The sequence below is a fragment of the Perissodus microlepis genome, chromosome 19, assembly GCF_051167445.1.
Source record: "Perissodus microlepis isolate ML-2025 ecotype Zambia chromosome 19, ASM5116744v1, whole genome shotgun sequence".
Lineage (NCBI taxonomy): Eukaryota > Metazoa > Chordata > Actinopteri > Cichliformes > Cichlidae > Perissodus > Perissodus microlepis.
In genome coordinates this window covers 2156749-2174155 of record NC_140479.1, presented here as the reverse complement: position 1 = coordinate 2174155, position 17407 = coordinate 2156749, and the positions used below count along the sequence as shown (strand labels likewise).

General features: G+C 41.6%; 1 protein-coding gene across 9 annotated transcripts in view; it reads right to left on the bottom strand.

Annotated features, from left to right (window-relative positions):
* The window catches only part of nrxn3a (neurexin 3a), a 201588-nt gene that overhangs the window by 75893 nt on the left and 108288 nt on the right, over window positions 1-17407 (bottom strand). For all 9 annotated transcript variants that reach the window (XR_014798685.1, XR_014798686.1, XR_014798687.1 and 6 more), the window contains exons 8-10: window positions 8634-8927; window positions 2468-2615; window positions 1852-2235 (exon numbers count right to left, since the gene is read on the bottom strand). Coding sequence is in view for 6 of the 9 variants with exons in the window: in XM_084915427.1 (XP_084771553.1) it covers window positions 1852-2235; window positions 2468-2615; window positions 8634-8927 (826 nt within the window). In the remaining 3 variants the exon portion in view is untranslated. The remainder of the gene's footprint in view (window positions 1-1851; window positions 2236-2467; window positions 2616-8633; window positions 8928-17407) is intronic.

Here is a 17407-nt window from a genome sequence, read left to right as displayed (position 1 = left end):
GGCTCTATCCTGGCCATTTGTGGCCACTTCACTTTTCTTTTTTCAACCATTTTCATTCTGTTAATGCCTTTTGAAATGAAACTTCCTAAAGGTCTATATTTTTTTCAGATTTTTTAATTTTCAACATCAGCTCCTTAATAATATCAATAATATACACTATACACCAAATTGTTCCTCTCGCCTTCACCAAAACTACCACAGCGATATCCCACATGCCAAAGCAACAGAGGAATGTGCTTCTTTTGACAGCAACACACAGGGAACCAGCAGTCAGTGATGGGGAATAGAGAACGTCTGGAAACAAGAAGCAATCCTGGACTACAATAGGCACAAATACAGCTTGGATGACTTAGAGAGGATGTTGGCGATCTCGAGTCGTAGCAAGGTGTTTCATAATGTTGTAAGTGGCTGAGTTTATGCTGAAAACAATGGGTCTGAGTGGGACCTCCTCTTTGTTGATTTTAGGAAGTCTGTAAATACAGGGTATGGCACCCCATGGGTATAGACAATGATGTGTAGGGCGGTCAATGATTTCATCCTTTTCAAGGTCTTGAAGGCAAGCGATAACTTTCTTTTTGTAGCTGCTTCTGACTGGCCTCCAGCGTGCTACGCGTAACACGCTGGAGGCCGGTGAAAAGGCGCACCTCCAGGATTGGACCAGCAGTCCCTTGCACCGAGTGTAGAAAGTGTGCCTACAAAAACCACTCTACTGCGGTTAGCACATCTTGCTGCTAATGAGGATGCACACAGAAGCACACACACTGAAATATACATTTTGATCATTTCAGTGGTTATTTGGTCATTAAATTGCCTTTCTGGCCACTAACACACCATATGTGATTTTCTTTTTGGCCATTCATCCAAAAAAATAAAATAAAATAAAGTAAAAATAAATCAAATGTGAACTTTATTACTATTTTCCCCCAAAAGCGTAGTAATAATACGTAATCTGACTGGTATTCAAAGGGTATAACTTCTGAATTTGAATTATATTTTGGTTTTCATGACTAGGACCTGTGCTAATTTAAAAAATCAGTCAATGAAAGTAGAAAAATGTTTTAATATATTTTAATTTTATAGCATTTTGTAAACGTAAACAAGGGGTGGCCATTTTTGGCCACGAGCAAGCTGAGAGGGATTCTTTTTGTTTTTGCTCTCCCTGCACAAAAATAACAATGCATTATAATCAATGTTGATGTGAATCAATTACATGTCCCAGACACTACTATTAATAATACAAGAAATTTCAGTAGCAATGCAAATATATAAAATTGTGGGATTTGAGGTTGTCTTCCGTCTAGCGCAGTGGACAAACAAACTGGTGTTTAAAGGGTTAAAAATTTAAAAAGTAATAACTATTTTATATTTATGAAAAGAACTGAAGTTAGTTAAAAGCTTTATGCAGAAAAAATGGCAAAAAAATAAAATTTATAAAAATTACAGACCTAATCTGTTGGTGGCCACTTTTGGCCACGAACAAACTGAAAAGGTGGTGATTTTGAACAAACCCAGAGGGTTAATACTTCCGTTTTTGATGAAGCATATAAAATGATCTTTTGATTTGGTGTTATATAAATAAAACGAGCTGAAGAGCTGAAAAATTTGTGTATGCTATATTTGAGTGGCCCTTGAAAATATCTAGAAAAGTATTTAATATATGAAGCTAAACTTTAACAGCAATCATCTACCAGCTTGCAAATCTTGCAATCAGAACTTCCTTTATAGCTGTCACAACGATTGTCCTGCTCTAGCTAGCTCCATCTGTTCAGATCGCAGTATTACAGATAGTATGAGTATGTAAGGTTTTTGGAAGAGTACCGAACGTGTGCACATCTAAACATCCACACTTACCTCTCTCACAGGTGCGTGACCAGTAGCCAGTACCAGTGCAGTCACAGATGAATCGATTCCAGCCTTCTTTGCAGACTCCTCGGTTCTTGCATGGGTAGCTCTCACACTGCTTGCCAGGTTGTTTATTGCATGATGGTTTAATGCCAGCCCCATTTTGTGCCTCAGCAATCTGACGGATGTCCTTGCTTCGACCATCAATGAAAAGGTCACGAATACAGCCCACATAGCCATAGTTGAGCATTGCTGTCCAGAGCTCCGTGGGCAGGATGAGGTTGGTGCGGTCAGTTGGAAGCCCCCCCAAATACATGTCACCCTCCAGGTCCAGAATCTCACTCTCACCACTGGCTGTGAACGGAGTCCTTCTGCTGTTTACAGAGATGGTGCCTGAAGAGAAATTTGCAAATTTCATCATAGTGCTCCTACTCTTTGATCTTATGAGATGTGCCACCAATTTTTATTGATTTTGCCTTTCATTATATAGGTTCCCTCACTGACATACTACTGGAGTAACAAATTCTTTCCGATTCTAATATTTGAATTTTACATTACTTCAAAAAAGATTTTTTGTATTTGTAGTCCAGTAGACTGTATATCCCATACATCTAGCCTCACTGACCTGAGCGTCCATCCCTCTGGATGTCGACATGATACCAGACCCCATCATTCACCTTTGTCTGGGTGGCCTTAACCTTGATAGTCCCAGAGCCCATATCCAGCAGCAGGTACAGGCTGCCATCCAACAGCTCCACAGCAAAGAAATCCACCTGAGCAAGAGAAAAAGAAGCTCCTTATCTGAAAAAATTAAGACAGTTACTTTTTTCTATGGGTGCTTCTTTTTCATTTTCCTAAAATCTAAAATCTGTGTGTCAAATAATCTGACAAATACACAAAACACTCAGTTTTGGTACACTCAGGTAAGCATGGATAAAACATGAAGCAACTTCCCAAGTTTGACCTATAATTAAACCATAATTCAGTTTGTGATACCAAGAAGCAACGTTACGTAAATCAGATTTCCTACAGTAGTTTTTCTTTCTTACCCTGTTGCAGTCAGTACAATGTGGCATCACTGTTTAGTGGGGTCAGTACATTTTAAACCACACTCTACCACACCCAGGTTATGTTTAGTGACAGGTGAAATTAACTTAAAACTTCCAAGCAGAAAATTGAAGCTAAGGTTAATCATGGAGTTACACAATGTTCCACGCTAAGGCCAATTCTGTGTCCTGTTATCCTGTCTCAGAGTGAAGCTGGAAAACTAGTTCATGCATTTATTACTTCTAGGCTGATCTACTGTAATTCTTTTTTTATCGACCTGCCTTAAAAACGCCTTGAAAGACCTTCAGTTGATCCAAAATGATGCAGCAAGAGTACTGATATATTGACATCTTCCTTTGGAAACAAAGCATCCCTCTTGACTTGTCTAAAGTATCCTGAAAATTTAGTTGGGTATTTGGTATACCTAGTGCAAATGTTTGAACCCAACTTATCTAAACCACTTGGAGCATCTATCAGCGCACACATTGTAGTCCCAAAGTTGGTTATACTGAAGCATGAGATATATATGCCTCTAAGTATGAGTATATTCTGAGTTTATGTCAAAAAAGTGATACCAAACGCTTCTGTAGACGCTCATATTTGAAACTAGCATGTAGTTGCTCTGTCAATACTAATTATGTTAGCAGGTCAAAGGGAAATTCCATTATATGTTAGCATTATGCTAGCGGGATGAACGCTAAATCTTTTTTCACTTATTTCTCTTGGTTATACCAGCTGTAATTTCAGTTACTAGCGTCAGTCTATACTGTGTAAGATGAGAAATATATTATGTTCCAAATATATGTTGTAATATACTTTTTTGTTATGTTTGTAGTCTTACAGCGCCTTCATTAGGGAGACAAATAAACCCTGCAATGACAACTGGAAACTTTTGCCTCTCCTTTTGAAGAACTCTTTATCTATCTGTCAAACTGGGCATCGACGTACAGGAAGGGCAGAATAGTAAAACGCTTCATTCTCATGAATCGTAGTGAGTTCTGTAAAAGAAAAGATGAACGAAACACTGGAAATGTCCAGTTCTTTATGCTCCAGCGAGCTTACATCATCATCTACTGCTGTCGACAGAGCATGAGCAAAAGCATAAAGCAGCTGCAGCAGCATTAGCAGAGGCTCAAGCTTGGGAAGTGTCTGCACAAGAAAGTGAGCATCCAACAGCCCTGCCACACCTTTTCCAGTCTTCTGTGCTTTGAGCCCAAAGAAAGAGTCTTGCAACTGGAGTTACGGAGGACAGCCAGCAAATAATGATCAGTTTCACCATTCTCAGTCCAAGGTATGGACACCCACACCTGTAAGTGGTAGTCATTCAATTCAATTCAAAATGTATTTGTATAGCACATTTAAAAACAAAAGAGTTAACCAAAGTGCTTCACAATCATTTAAGAACAAGAGACTGGATGTAACGTCACAAGAAGAGCTAGATCTGCTTTCCAGAGTGTGGTAGTGAAAGACATCACAGCACTAAACCCCAATCCTCATCCGCAAAAAGCAGAGAGCCATGGGCTAGTGAAGGGCATGTCGGGGAGGAAAGAGAGTCAAGTGCGGCTGATGTATCACCAAATTGCACAGAAATATGAGGAGACTCGATCAGTTCAAGTTCATGGTCCTTAACCCGATTGCTGTATCCTGCTGTACAACCAGAGAAAGGAGTCGAGATGTCTGCTGTTCTAGATGAACAAAGCAACCGCTCCTTGGCAAAAACATACTTTTTTGACATTTTCAACATTGAAGGACAGCTTGAACCGTGTTCACTGAAAACATGCTCAGGTGCTGTGGAGATAGCAGGGAGACGAGCCCATCTATTTAATTTTAGAGTCCTTTGATGGTACCACTCAGCTTCCCCTGCCTACTCTTACTGAGTGTGACATGATACCTGACAAAAGGTAAAATCCCAGAAATTGATCCAGAGGCCAATTTCCTCCTTCTCATTGGCAGAGACATTCTGCATGCGCACAAAGTCAGAGAACAGCATAATGGTGTCCATAATGAGCCACATCATCAGCGACTCAACCTTGGTTGGGTGATCGTGGGAGAAGTGTGTCTGGGAGAGGTGCACAAGGCAGCCAACACTAGTGTATGCAAAACCAACATTCTACCAAATGGATGAGCTTCACTCTTGAGTGCATGTCCAAATAATATGCAAGTCAAAGGTTTTCACACCTCAAACCTAAGTCTTCAAAGCTCTGCACAACACCTGGAAAGTAAGAGAAGCGATCTTGGCAGTCAGGTCTCCAAAAGTTGATTCTGTTCATCTGGACGTAGCGTTTTCAGTGGGAGAAACGTTTCGTCACTCATCCAAGTGACTTCTTCAGTCTCAGCTGACTGCAGGTTTCCCCACATCTTATAAACAGTACATTTGCATAATGACTGAAACCAGCCCACTGAAGGAACAATGGGCTGGGAGGTCAGTTCCATCATCATGATTATACAAATTCTCATGACCATTGATCAACAACCACTGATCAAAGATCAATGGCCATGAGTCCCATTCACAGAGAGTTGGGGAATGGCTGCAATCACAGCATTATAAGATGGTGACAGATGTACCCTTAGGCCCCCTCCTCGATTCAGAGATGGTCTTTCCCTTTTCACGTAAATGTCCTCCTTGATTCCGCCCTCAAACCAGCGTTCCTCCCTGTCCAGGATGTGAACATCCTCATCATTGAAAGAGTGTCCACTGGCCTGTAGGTGTAAATAGACTGCAGAGTCCTGGCCTGACGAGGTAGCTCTTCTGTGTTGTACCATCCTCTTAGCCAGAGGTTGTTTGGTTTCCCTGATGTATAAATCCTGGCAATCCTCCTGGCACTTAACAGCGTACACTATGTTACTCTGTTTGTGTCGGGGGACCCGATCCTTGGGGTGGACCAATTTTTGGCGCAGCGTGTTTTGTGGTTTAAAAGCCACAGAGACCTGGTGTTTAGAAAAAAATGCTTCTCAACTGCTCCGATACTCCTGACACGTACGGGATCACTACAGGTTTTCACTTAGGCAGCGGTTGTCCTTCTCTCCTGGATCGGCTGGAGCTTTCTTTAGGAGCCTTCCCAGCTTTGACAAAAGTCCAGCTGGGATGACCACATTTACTCAGGGCCTTCTTGATGTTCTTCTGCCTCCCTGGCTGCTGTGTCAGTGGGGATGGTGTTCGCTCTGTGTTGTAGCGTCCTGATGACACCCAGTTTGTGCTCCAGTTGATGATGAGAGTCAAACCTTAAATACTGACCCGTATGTGTAGGTTTCCTGTACACATCAGTTTTAGATGTCCCCCATTACTAATGGAAAACTCACAGTCTAAGAAGGCTAACCTGCCACTTTTCATATCCTCCCTGGTGAATTTGATGTGTCGGTCCATACAGTTAATGTGATCCGTGAAATGTGGTACGTCCTGAGATTTGATTTTCACCCAGGTGTCATCCACATACCTGAACCAATGGCTTGGTGGTGTTCCAGGGTGGAATGAAGACACAGTTCAAACACACTTGGTCGATGCTGAGAGTGGTCCTGTTGCTGAGGTTGGGGTCATCCTGTAATCTCTTACGAACTACCTCCAACCCTTCCGTGACTGGGATGCAAGTGAAGAGAGATGTAACGTGGTACGAGACCATGGTTTCATCTGCCTCCATAATGACATCTCTCACCTTCTCAACACAATCCAACGTGTTCTGGATGTGGTGTTCAGAGCTGCCTACCAGCCGATTGAGGATCGGAGCTAGAAACTTAGAGATGTTATAGGTGACCGAGTTGATCATACAGACAATCGGTCTTAAAGGTGCACCCTGATTATGTATCTTCAGTAAACCATACAGACTTGGTGTAGACTCCCCTGGGTACAGCCTGTGGTATGAGGTCCGGTCAATAGCCTTGTCTTGTTCTAACTGCTTCACATAATCTATCACCCTCTTCCTGTAGCCACTTCCTGGGTCTCGTTTCAGGGGCTCATAAGTATTTCTGTCACTGAGCAGTGACAAAATTTTCTCATGATAGACTTTCTGGTTTAGCAGAGCTGTGCACCTACCCTTGTCTGCCGGAAGGATGATAATGTTGTTGTCATCACTAAGTGAGGTGAGTGCCTTCCTGTCCTCCATGGTGATGTTGGATGCTGGGGGCTTTGCATTGCTGGAGACAGGCCGAAACTTTTGTCCGTAGTTGCTCTGCTTCCATGTCTGCAATATTGTTGTTTCAAATTGCTGTTTCTGTGGCTGTGATCAGCTCCACTAGCGGGATTTGTCTTGGCGTGACAGCAAAATTCAACCCTTTAGCAAGGATGTTTTTCTCTGTTTGGGTGAGCTGTCTATCAGACAAATTCTTCACCCACTTGTCCACATCCTCGGTGTCACATCCTTCTCTTTTCTGGCCACTGAGGACACTCTCCGTATTTTGCTGTGGTTTCCGACATACAGCAAGTAGGTCAAACTTCCTTTGTTGCCTGGTCTTAGACTTTTTGTGCTGTGCTAGATGAGCCTTCTCAGTGATGTCAAACACCTTTTTAAGAGTACTCTCATCTAATCGTAAGTCTCTGTCAGATCAGCTCCTCTTGACATTTTAGCACGTTGATGGTAAAATTTGTTTGCCTCACCCATTCATTAAGCCGCTGGTGCTGTGACCTTCTGGAGGATTTTTGTTGCCTGGAAGCCTTTAACTGAAGAGCTCATTTGCAGACTAAAAGAAGGTGAGGAAAGGAAATATTTGTGTTCAATTCAAGTCCCAAACATGAAGGATTTTCTCTAGATGATATACTCCTGAGTGGACCTGACTTGAACAACACTCTCACTGGAGTTCTGATCTGCTTCTGTGGGGAACCAATAGCAGTTACAGCAGATAAGCAGCAGATGTTCTACTGCCTCAAAGTGTGCAACAAGCATCTAAACTTTCTGAGGTTCTTATGGTATGAAAACAATGATCTGCAAAAACAGTGAAAGAGTTTCAAATGACCATACATGCATTTGGCAACAGTCCTTTACCAGCAGTTGCCATTTACTGCCTCAGACCAGCTGCTCAGGAAGCAGATGACTCCACTACCAGTGCAAGGAAGTTCATCACATGCAATTTTTATGTGGATGATGGACTTGCATCTTTTACTAATGAAGCGAAGGCCATTGGTGTCCTGCGCACTTCCCAAGCAATGCTAGCTAAATCAAACATTAAGCTACATGAGATTGCACTGAACAGCAACAGTGTTATGCAAGCATTCCCACCCAAAGACTTGTAGGACTGAAAGGATTTGAAAGATCTAGATTTAGGAATGGAATCACTACCTCTTCAGAGGAATCTAGGTCTAATTTGGAATTTGGAGACAGACGACTTCAACTTCTATGTTTCAAAGGAGGAGAAGCCTTTGACAAAAGAGGCATTTTGTCTACAGTGAACCCTTCTATGGTTAAAGTGATCTGTGATCATCTAATATGCAATGTGTTATTAAGATAAACAGCAAATCTAATTTTAAATGAACTACTCCTCTTAAACAAATGGTCACAAAGCTAGAAAATTTTATTGTCTACAACAGTGGTTCCCAAAGTGGGGATTTTTCTTGTAAAACAAAGAGGGCCCTAGAAAACACACTTTGGGAACCACTTGTCTACAACAGCCTTGCAAACACAGGTGAATTTGTTGGTTTGCCATTCTCACCAGGTGGTGACCTTGATGTCAAGACACAGCAGTCCTTTCAAACTGTTTTCAGTCAAGCATTTTTTAAGACAGAAATTATCAAGTGACTGAGGAGATTATGAACTGACCTTGGTGTTCTTTTGGCTCCGTGCAGCATCTTTGCGCTCTTGGGGTTTGCCATGGGTAAAGAGGATGAGTCCATTGGGCTCAGTCGTACGGAAATCGAAAGAGATGGATCCCATCCGCTTGGTGTTCCACTTAGGGAGACTGATATAGGCCTCAGGGGTTTCGAAAGAAATTGGGTCAAGGGTAGCCACATTTTCACACTTGTAGGATACCTCACCCTGGATTTTCATCTTGGGGTCCACAATTCGAGCCAGACGGGACAACTCAAGACGGATGTCATTATTCTTATACACTACCTGCAATAAGGCAAGAGCAGGATTAATGACTCTTTTATTTAGGATAACACGAGATACACATTTAATAACTTCCAACAATTACTAAATTAATAAAATTAATTCAGTAAAATAAAGACTGTAAAATAAGAAAATCATCAATGTTGTGTCAGGAAGGACATTATTGGCTTTACATATCTCAGTAAAGCTTAGTGTGATAAATCACAGAATACAGAGTTACTATATACCATACACATATTCCTATTTGACATGTTGTTATTTAAAAACAAAGTATAAAGGAAAATGTTATTGAGTTCACATAAAATGCAGGAACCAAAAATACTGATCATTCAGTTTGTCAGATATTTCATTTCACAGACTGAGATCATCTCCATGTTCCCAGTGCGTTTCATACTTTACACTCTCAAGTCTCAGAGACAAGGTCAACTGTTCCATTGAACGGATTTCCTTAACGATTTTTATCCACTCATAGATTGCTGGCAATTCTTTATTCAATAAGTTGTATTTTTCTTTTAATTTCAATTAACTAATTCTCAAAATAAACAACACTAAAATCTAAATCTGTGGAATGATTATTTAAGTTATCTCTGTTACCACATCCAACCAGTAAGGATACACCACAGTTTCAGGTATTTTACACTAAAACTGCAAAGTCATTAAAAAAATCTGAAAGTGTTTTTCTAGGAGAATTCTCTCAAAAACAGAGCTATGGTGATGAACTGTGTTTTGCACATATTTAACCTTCTTTTTCCCACCTTCTTTTAACATACATTTTGGAGAGACCGCTGTTTGATTGGCAGGCTAGAGAAATCCTAGATGGATAGATAAATACTTGGATTAGAGGAAATCTAATAAAAGTCATAAGAAATGTTGTTTCTCTAAAGGGTACGTTTCTAAGAGTTGTTGAAAAATTAAAATGTTCAGCTGTTTCTATTACACAGTAGAGTTGACGCCCTTAGTTGAGTATTTGAATTTTCCATCCAGTTGAGCTGTCATGACGTCTGTGTTGAATGCCCCCCACTTTGTACCACATTCTTTCTTTCTTGTTGAATGCATCATCGTTCTGGGACCATTCCAGCTTGGAGATATTTTGTAAGAGTACACCACCTCAGTGCTTTGCCCATGTATAGAGACTGGTTGACGGGATGGCCTAGATCTTCTGAAATCCCCTTTATTTTAGCAGTGTTGAGGTGGAGAACTATATTTGCATGTACAGGATTTTGAGCTGTACACTGCACACTGCACATGGACGTTGCCTTATCATAGATTCAAGCCGAAGACCCATTGAATGGTTTCAGCTAGATGGGCTGCACAGTCCTTCAGGAGTCTTGTCACTCACCATCTGGGCCTGCTCCTTTCCCTGGACGCAGTCTCTGAGCTGTGCCCTTGCTTTGTTAGCTGAGAAGGACGGGGGCAGATGGTCAGATGTAGTGGGTGTTTCAGTTGCAGTGGTGTTGGGGTTGTTGTGTGCAGGAGACAGAAGATAGTGGTGCTGGAGCAGCCTCTCAAGAGGTGGAGGCATAGAGGTGTCATTGAAACAGGAGCATCAGTTGAAGTAGTCCGAGGGAGGACAGATATTAAAGCATAGCAGGCATTCCTGCTTGGCATCCCATCAAACCAGCTATAAAACAGGTTGAATTGACTGGATTTGCACTCATTGATGGCTGCTCTTCTTTGAGTGACCCTTGATGCTCCCGATTTACTCTCTGGTTCTCTTTTATACTCCACCTTTGGCCGCATCTATCGCCCTTTCAGTTGGTGTTGAAAATACCTTCTTTATCCCTGACTTGAATGTCTGCGTTTCTGGTGAAGGACTTCTTTAATGTTATTGGCAATCCAGGGCTTATTCTTGGGAAAACAGCAAACAGTGCTTACTAGAATCACAGTGTCCCTACAGAAGCTGATGTAGGTTGGGAAGGTGTCACAACCAGCACAGTCCAGTCTGTGCACTCAAAACAAACCCTGAAAGACTTGTTGGCCTCTGGTGATGATGTGTGAAAATTCCCTTGGTACATAGTGCAGTTTAAGAACAACAGCAGTTCAATATCCTGACTGCAGATCACATCGTTCACTGTAACATGTCTGACGTGACACAATCGATCATTTACAAGCACAAATCCAACCTTTGCTTTAGCTACTCATCTTCCAATCTCTATTTGTTTGCATAACAGTGCAAATAGAGCAAAAAATCAACAAAAAGGTAAAAACACAAATGCTAAAAGAGATTTTAACCTTTGAAATGCATCAGAAAATAGACTGAGAGTTTGCTGCACTTAATTGAAAATGTCCTGAAATAGAAAAATGCACAAAATCATCACATTTTAAACAATGGAACTCATGAATGTTTGATATATGTGATGGAAGAATATATATTATTTTCCTCTGCTGATAGACTAAATCAGTGAATAAAGTTTGTATTAACAAGTTTAACAGCAGTACAGGATATTTAGTATCTGTTGAGTTTGTTGTCAAAGTACTGAATTTCTGTTGTTTAAACATGTAATGGTACTATTTCTCTGTGCATTTTGTTTAAAAAACAAGAAAGAAGTGATGTGTCGGACCCACATCATTTAATGATGTATGGTCCACAGCTGCAGTTCACTTTATCAGTCCCACAGACAGAAAATAAAACAACCCACCAGATATACAGTGTACATCTTTCTCCATAAGGCGTGTGTGCGACATACACTGTTTCTTCCATGGGCCAGTCTAAATGCTGTCAATAACAATGGGAGGACAGCGTCACGGAGGGGTGTGTGTGAGTAAATTGAAATCTGCTCAAGTGGAAAATTGAAGGCCTTTTTTCTCCTTCTAATTCTCTGGGCAGAAAAAAACACCCTCTGTCTGTCTATATTTTGGCCACATACATACACTAAACAAACACACCCTCTCCTCCATTTCATTCTCCTATATTAATGCTTCTGCTCTTGCTGGTTGTTCAGCTTCTGTTGGATTGTAGAAATGGAGTTGGAGTGGGTGGATTGGGGGGACTGGCTGAGATTATCATTAATCCATAAACAGACATTAGAGTATATCAAGTTGTCCCTTAAGGTGCAGAGGGACTAGATAGAAAACAGTCTGTCTCTCATTTGTTGCCTTTCCTCCTCTTTTTGTTATATCTATCCTCCTCTTACTCACCCGAGCTACCTCATCCCCCCATCTCTCAGCAAGAAGCAGCCATTTCTTCTCCCACTCAGACTGAGCATAAATACCTAGAGCCTCGGAACGGCTCGATCATTCACTCCAAAATAAAATCTTCAATAAAAATAATAGTCCCTTCAAGCTCACTGACAACATGTCCCCTGTGACTAAGAAAACTTGCAGCATTTTCACATAAATATGAACAAAACCTGCATTGCTGCGTCAGTGCCTTACTGTTGTGATGGTGTTTCATTTTTACTCTTTTTATTATTACGGAAAAAGCTTTGAAGCACTTTATTATCGTAGCCCACTAACAGAAAAGAGACTGTTTGTTTTTTTTAAATCAATACAAAGCATTTAAATTATGCTACATTGTTTATGAAACCTGAAAATGTATCAAAACTGTGCATCATTTTCTAATGAAAAGAAAGACAGCAAAGTTACTGTTATTTATAGAACTGTTTTTCCATCCACCAGATTACTTGTCTTAGATTAAATTCATAGTTAGGCCTTCTTCCCTTGACATTAAATTTTTGTTCATCTTGAATACCTAAATAGACACCTTTAAACAAAATAAATACAAGGCCAAAGGAGCACTTCTTTTGTTAATAAAATTTGCTTGTTTAGCATGTGGTTAAAATTAAAACCTAACTATAAGCATGCTGTTAAAATGCACCTTAATTCTAAATTGTTTGCTGGTAATCTTCATTTAAGGTTTTAACAGAATCATCTTACAAATATTTTGTAGCCCATCCAGGACATCTATGCTCCAGTTTTGGTGAGTGAAACTGATTGCATTTCACAAAGTAATTACTTAGCTCTAGTTAGCAGGCATAATATGTTCGCAGCAGATGGCCCCGCCCCTCCCTGAGCCTGGTTCTGCCCGAGGTTTCTTCCTGTTAAAAGGGAGTTTTTCCTTCCCACTGTCGCCAAAGTGCTTGCTCATAGGGGGTCATATGATTGTTGGGTTTTTCTATTTCTATTTCTATTATTGTAGGATCTACTGTACAATATAAAGCGCCTTAAGGCGACTGTTGTTGTGATTTGGTGCTGTATAAATAAAATTGAATTGAATAGAATTAATATATACGTCTGTATTCATGATCACTGAGTTTAAAGATGAAAAAAACCTTTAAAAAAAGTGTTTGTTCAGTATTGGTAAGAAAACCAGTATATGCCACATGTTTTAAGCACATATTGGAGTTTTTTTAGCATTGTTTCCCGGAGGCTCACGGAGTTTCTCCACAAGAGCAATTACATCGATCCCTCAGTGCAGACAGGTGACATTCCTGGAGTACCTGGCTGCTTAGAGCACACAGCTCATTAGAGAAACCCGGGAGAACAGGGATGACTGTGGCTGGTGGATCAATTCCACACAGGTTGGTTGATCTTGCACTACACCGCTACCATGTCCCCAGTAAAATCAAGACCTCGTCCTGGATTATTGTGACAATTTCAGACTGAGGCTCATTTCTGGGGAAGTAACATCCAACTGCCATTGGCTGGAAAAAGGGAGAATAACTGGTTGCACCTCACAATCATGTCTTCCATCAGCGACCAACCAGTGAAGAGTTTGGGGAAGCTTTTTGACACATCTCTGACCGACTCCTCCGCCATCCAGAAGTCCACCAAAGAACTGGATAGCTGGCTCACTAAGGTTGACAAGTCAGGCCTGCCAGTAGATTCAAGGCCTGGCTTTACCAGCACTCCATCCTATCGCGTGTCCTGTGGCCTCTGCTTGTTTACTCAGTTCCAGTGTCAACTGTGGAGTCCCTCAGGAGGAGAATTAATAGCTTTCTGCACAAATGGTTGGGCTTCCCCCACTGCCTCGGCAGTGCAGCGCTTTATGGAACCAGTAACACCTTGCAGCTCCCATTTAGTAGTCTCACAGAAGAATTTAAGGTGGCATGCACTAGAGAAGTCCTTCAGTATTGGGACTCCAGGGACCAGAAAGTGTCAGCAGCGGGTATTGAGGTGAGAACAGAGAGGAAGTGGAGAGGAGAGAGAGAAGTGGAGGTGGCAGAGTCATACCTCAGGCAGAAGGAGCTGGTGGGGATGCTGGCCACTGGGACAGCTGGCTTGGGTCTTTTCCCAAAGACCCAAATGGGGAAGGCCCGAGGGAAGGAGAGACACCAGCTAATTCAGGAAGAGGTCCGATTAAGTAAGACAGTGGGGCTGAGGCAAAGTGGGAGAACATCTTACAGCAAAAGGTAACCTGGACAAACATCACTGAGGCAGACCTCCGTCCGTTTCCTTGTTCAGGCTGCATATGATGCCTTACCAATCCCAGTCAACCTCCATGTGTGTGTCAATAGTGAAACACCAGCATGTCAGCCATGCTCTGGAAGGGGATCCTTGCAACACGAGTAGCTGAAAGTACAAAGTCCCTGCAGAAAGTCGCTACCGCTGGCACCATGACCAGGTGCTGAAGGCGGTTTCAGAAAGCATAAGCAACACCATCACTCCTGGCAAACACCATCTTGGCCAAAAGGCAAGAATTGCCTTTGTTAAAGCTGGAGAGGAGACCTGTCAGCAGCAAAGAATATGGTCAGGTCTGCTCTATGCAGCCTCAGACTGCCAGCTGCAAGCTGACCTAAGGAAGCAGTTGAAGTTCCCTCAGCACATCACTGAAACATCACTTTGGCCAGACATAATTATTGTCTCAGAGGCATCAAAACAGCTTATTGTCCTGAAACTCACCATGTCCTGGAAGGAGCATATGGAAGAGTCAAATGAAAGGAAATGCGCCAAGTACCAGGAGCTGGTAGAGAAGTGCTGGGAAGGGGCTGGAAGGCGTACTATGAGCCAATACAGGTGGGCTGCAGAGCCTTTGCATGATGCTCACTCTGCAAAGTCCTAAACAAACTGGACCTAACAGGAGTGGCTAGGAAGAGGGCCATCTGGTCTGTATGTGAAGGCACAGAGAAAGCCACAAGGTGATTGTGGATAAAGAGGGCTGATCCATGGGTGGCTGCTGCTGGGACGCAGGCTGGGGTCTGATCAACCTTAGCTGGGTTGTCTGGGCGAGAGTGTCTTATGTTGAAAGACCCAACACACCCCATTGAGCCCAGGTTACATCACTGATGATGCCTCTCAGCGCATCCAAAAAGGTATCTTGCACACACATATATGTGAACAAGTTCTTAATGTGGTTAATGTTTCCTCTCCTGTTGCACCCTTGCTTGTGAAAAATGTGATCATGTAGGTTTAGAGGTAGAGGAGAAGGGGGTGTAACGGGGAGAAGGTGATAAGGATGGAAGGCGTAGCTGAGAATTTGACAAATTACTTTCAGGTCCTGCCACCTCTGAACAATAATACCAAAAAGGCATTTGAAAATATAAAGAGAGCTTTATCAACACACTGCAGATGCAGGCTGCAGGTTAACGCGAGAATGAAGCATAAGCAGACACTGATAGCAGACCGAGGAATACCTAATCATATCAGACATGTGATAAATACATAATATACACACAAGCATATACAAAAATGTTTGAGTATATTTTAGTTTGACAGAGAGAAAATAATGAAAAATGTTAGACAATGGTTAGATGAAAGGAAACCATCAGTGCATTATCCCCTCCACCAGACTTCCACCATGCACATCATTACACATGTATGCACACACGCACTTATCAGTGTCTGAGAAAAAACAACATAACACAATATTTAATTTACCTTTTAGATTGCCCGCTAATATAGCTACCACAATTTTCTGGTATCATTCACTAAGAAATACCACAAGATAGGAAGTAACACAATTTTCTCCAAGAAAAAACAAAACAGTTCACAGTAAAACATTATGTATGCTTTCAGAAGCTTACAATAAAGCAGCAATGATGCAAAGGTATACTGGAAAGGTTGGAAAGGCCCAGCTGCTTAAATCTTTTTGGTAGGAGCATATTGGAGCACAAGCTTTGTGCTAACCCTGGGAAGTGACCGCTGCAATAATGACTGACTCACTGTAAATAAAACCCTGTAATGTTACAGTAAGTTTTACACTATTTTTTAAATACATGAAACTCCTGTCAAATAGACTGTAAGTACACCTTCAAACAAACTGTGAATCATCTAAACTTTTTTTAGGTTTACATCCAATAAATACACAATTGTGTGTGACATGACATCTTAATTTGTACTTGATATAATCTGGTGAGGGTAACTGCCTCACTAGATTGCATCTAGGATGAAACAGATGTTTCGTATTTCCACAAGGAGACTCAGTGGAATAGTGATGAAGTACAGGACAGTACTCAAAGAAAAAGTGAGATACCCAGGGAAATGAAATAGTGGACAGGAGCACTGAGGGACAAGGCTTACAGCAAGGAGAGAGGTGGGAAAGAAAAAGGTTTTTATCTGAGGCTGAACAGTAACGACAAAGGAAATGACTTGTATCAATCGGTTACACAGAGATATCGAGTTGGAAATGGTGTGCAAGGGGTTAAGGATCGAGAGATGGAGCCTATCCTAGCTACCATAGGGCGAGGGGCAAGACATACTTTGAACAGTTCACCAACTTGTCACAGGCACAGAGAGAGACAACCATTCACACTGACACTGACACCTGCAGGGAATTTGAAATCATCAGTTAATCTATTCCCACTAAGAGTGCATGTCTGACTGCCTGCAATGAAGGCTTTACCGTAGATGTTAGATCACCTGAGATCATTGGAAACACACTCCATGGGTGCTCTTCCAATAGTCCATTTTGCTAGGGAAGTTCCTAACTGAGAGACCTGACCCAGAGGTATCTGTGTGGCAGCCATAATAGGAACTGTTCCAATACTAAGGGAAGGACCGCCAATGATTCCTTTAGCATAGGTTACACTAGTTGATCCTTTATGAAAGGGGAGGAGAAAATGCTAACCCACAATTCAGTAGGATGGATCATCCGACCATGAAAATAATCGACATAGTGAAAAAAGTGGAATAGATCAACTCTGACCTCAATGCTGAACTCTGAACATCACACTGCTGGGACAAAAAGTACTTTCTATTGAGTTGTTGCTGCATGAAGAACAGAGATTTATTTAAGCACTCTAAAGATTATGAGCTATATTAGCTGATCAAAGTGTCCTTAGCAGATATTAATTGGTAGACTGTGTCGACAAACAGGGACCGGTGGAATCCATGCAACCTTCCTATGAAATATATAAGAACTTGTGCTGTCAAAATGAACGCGTTAACGCAAATTAATCCGCCATCACGGTCAAAGCGATCAACATTTTTAATGCTATTAATGCATCTAGAGTGCAGAATGACTCAAAATCCCTGAAATGTTTCTGTCAACACATTTTGGACAGTTTGTCCAAGTAGAGTTACCTTCGCACATGTGCTAATGGCTG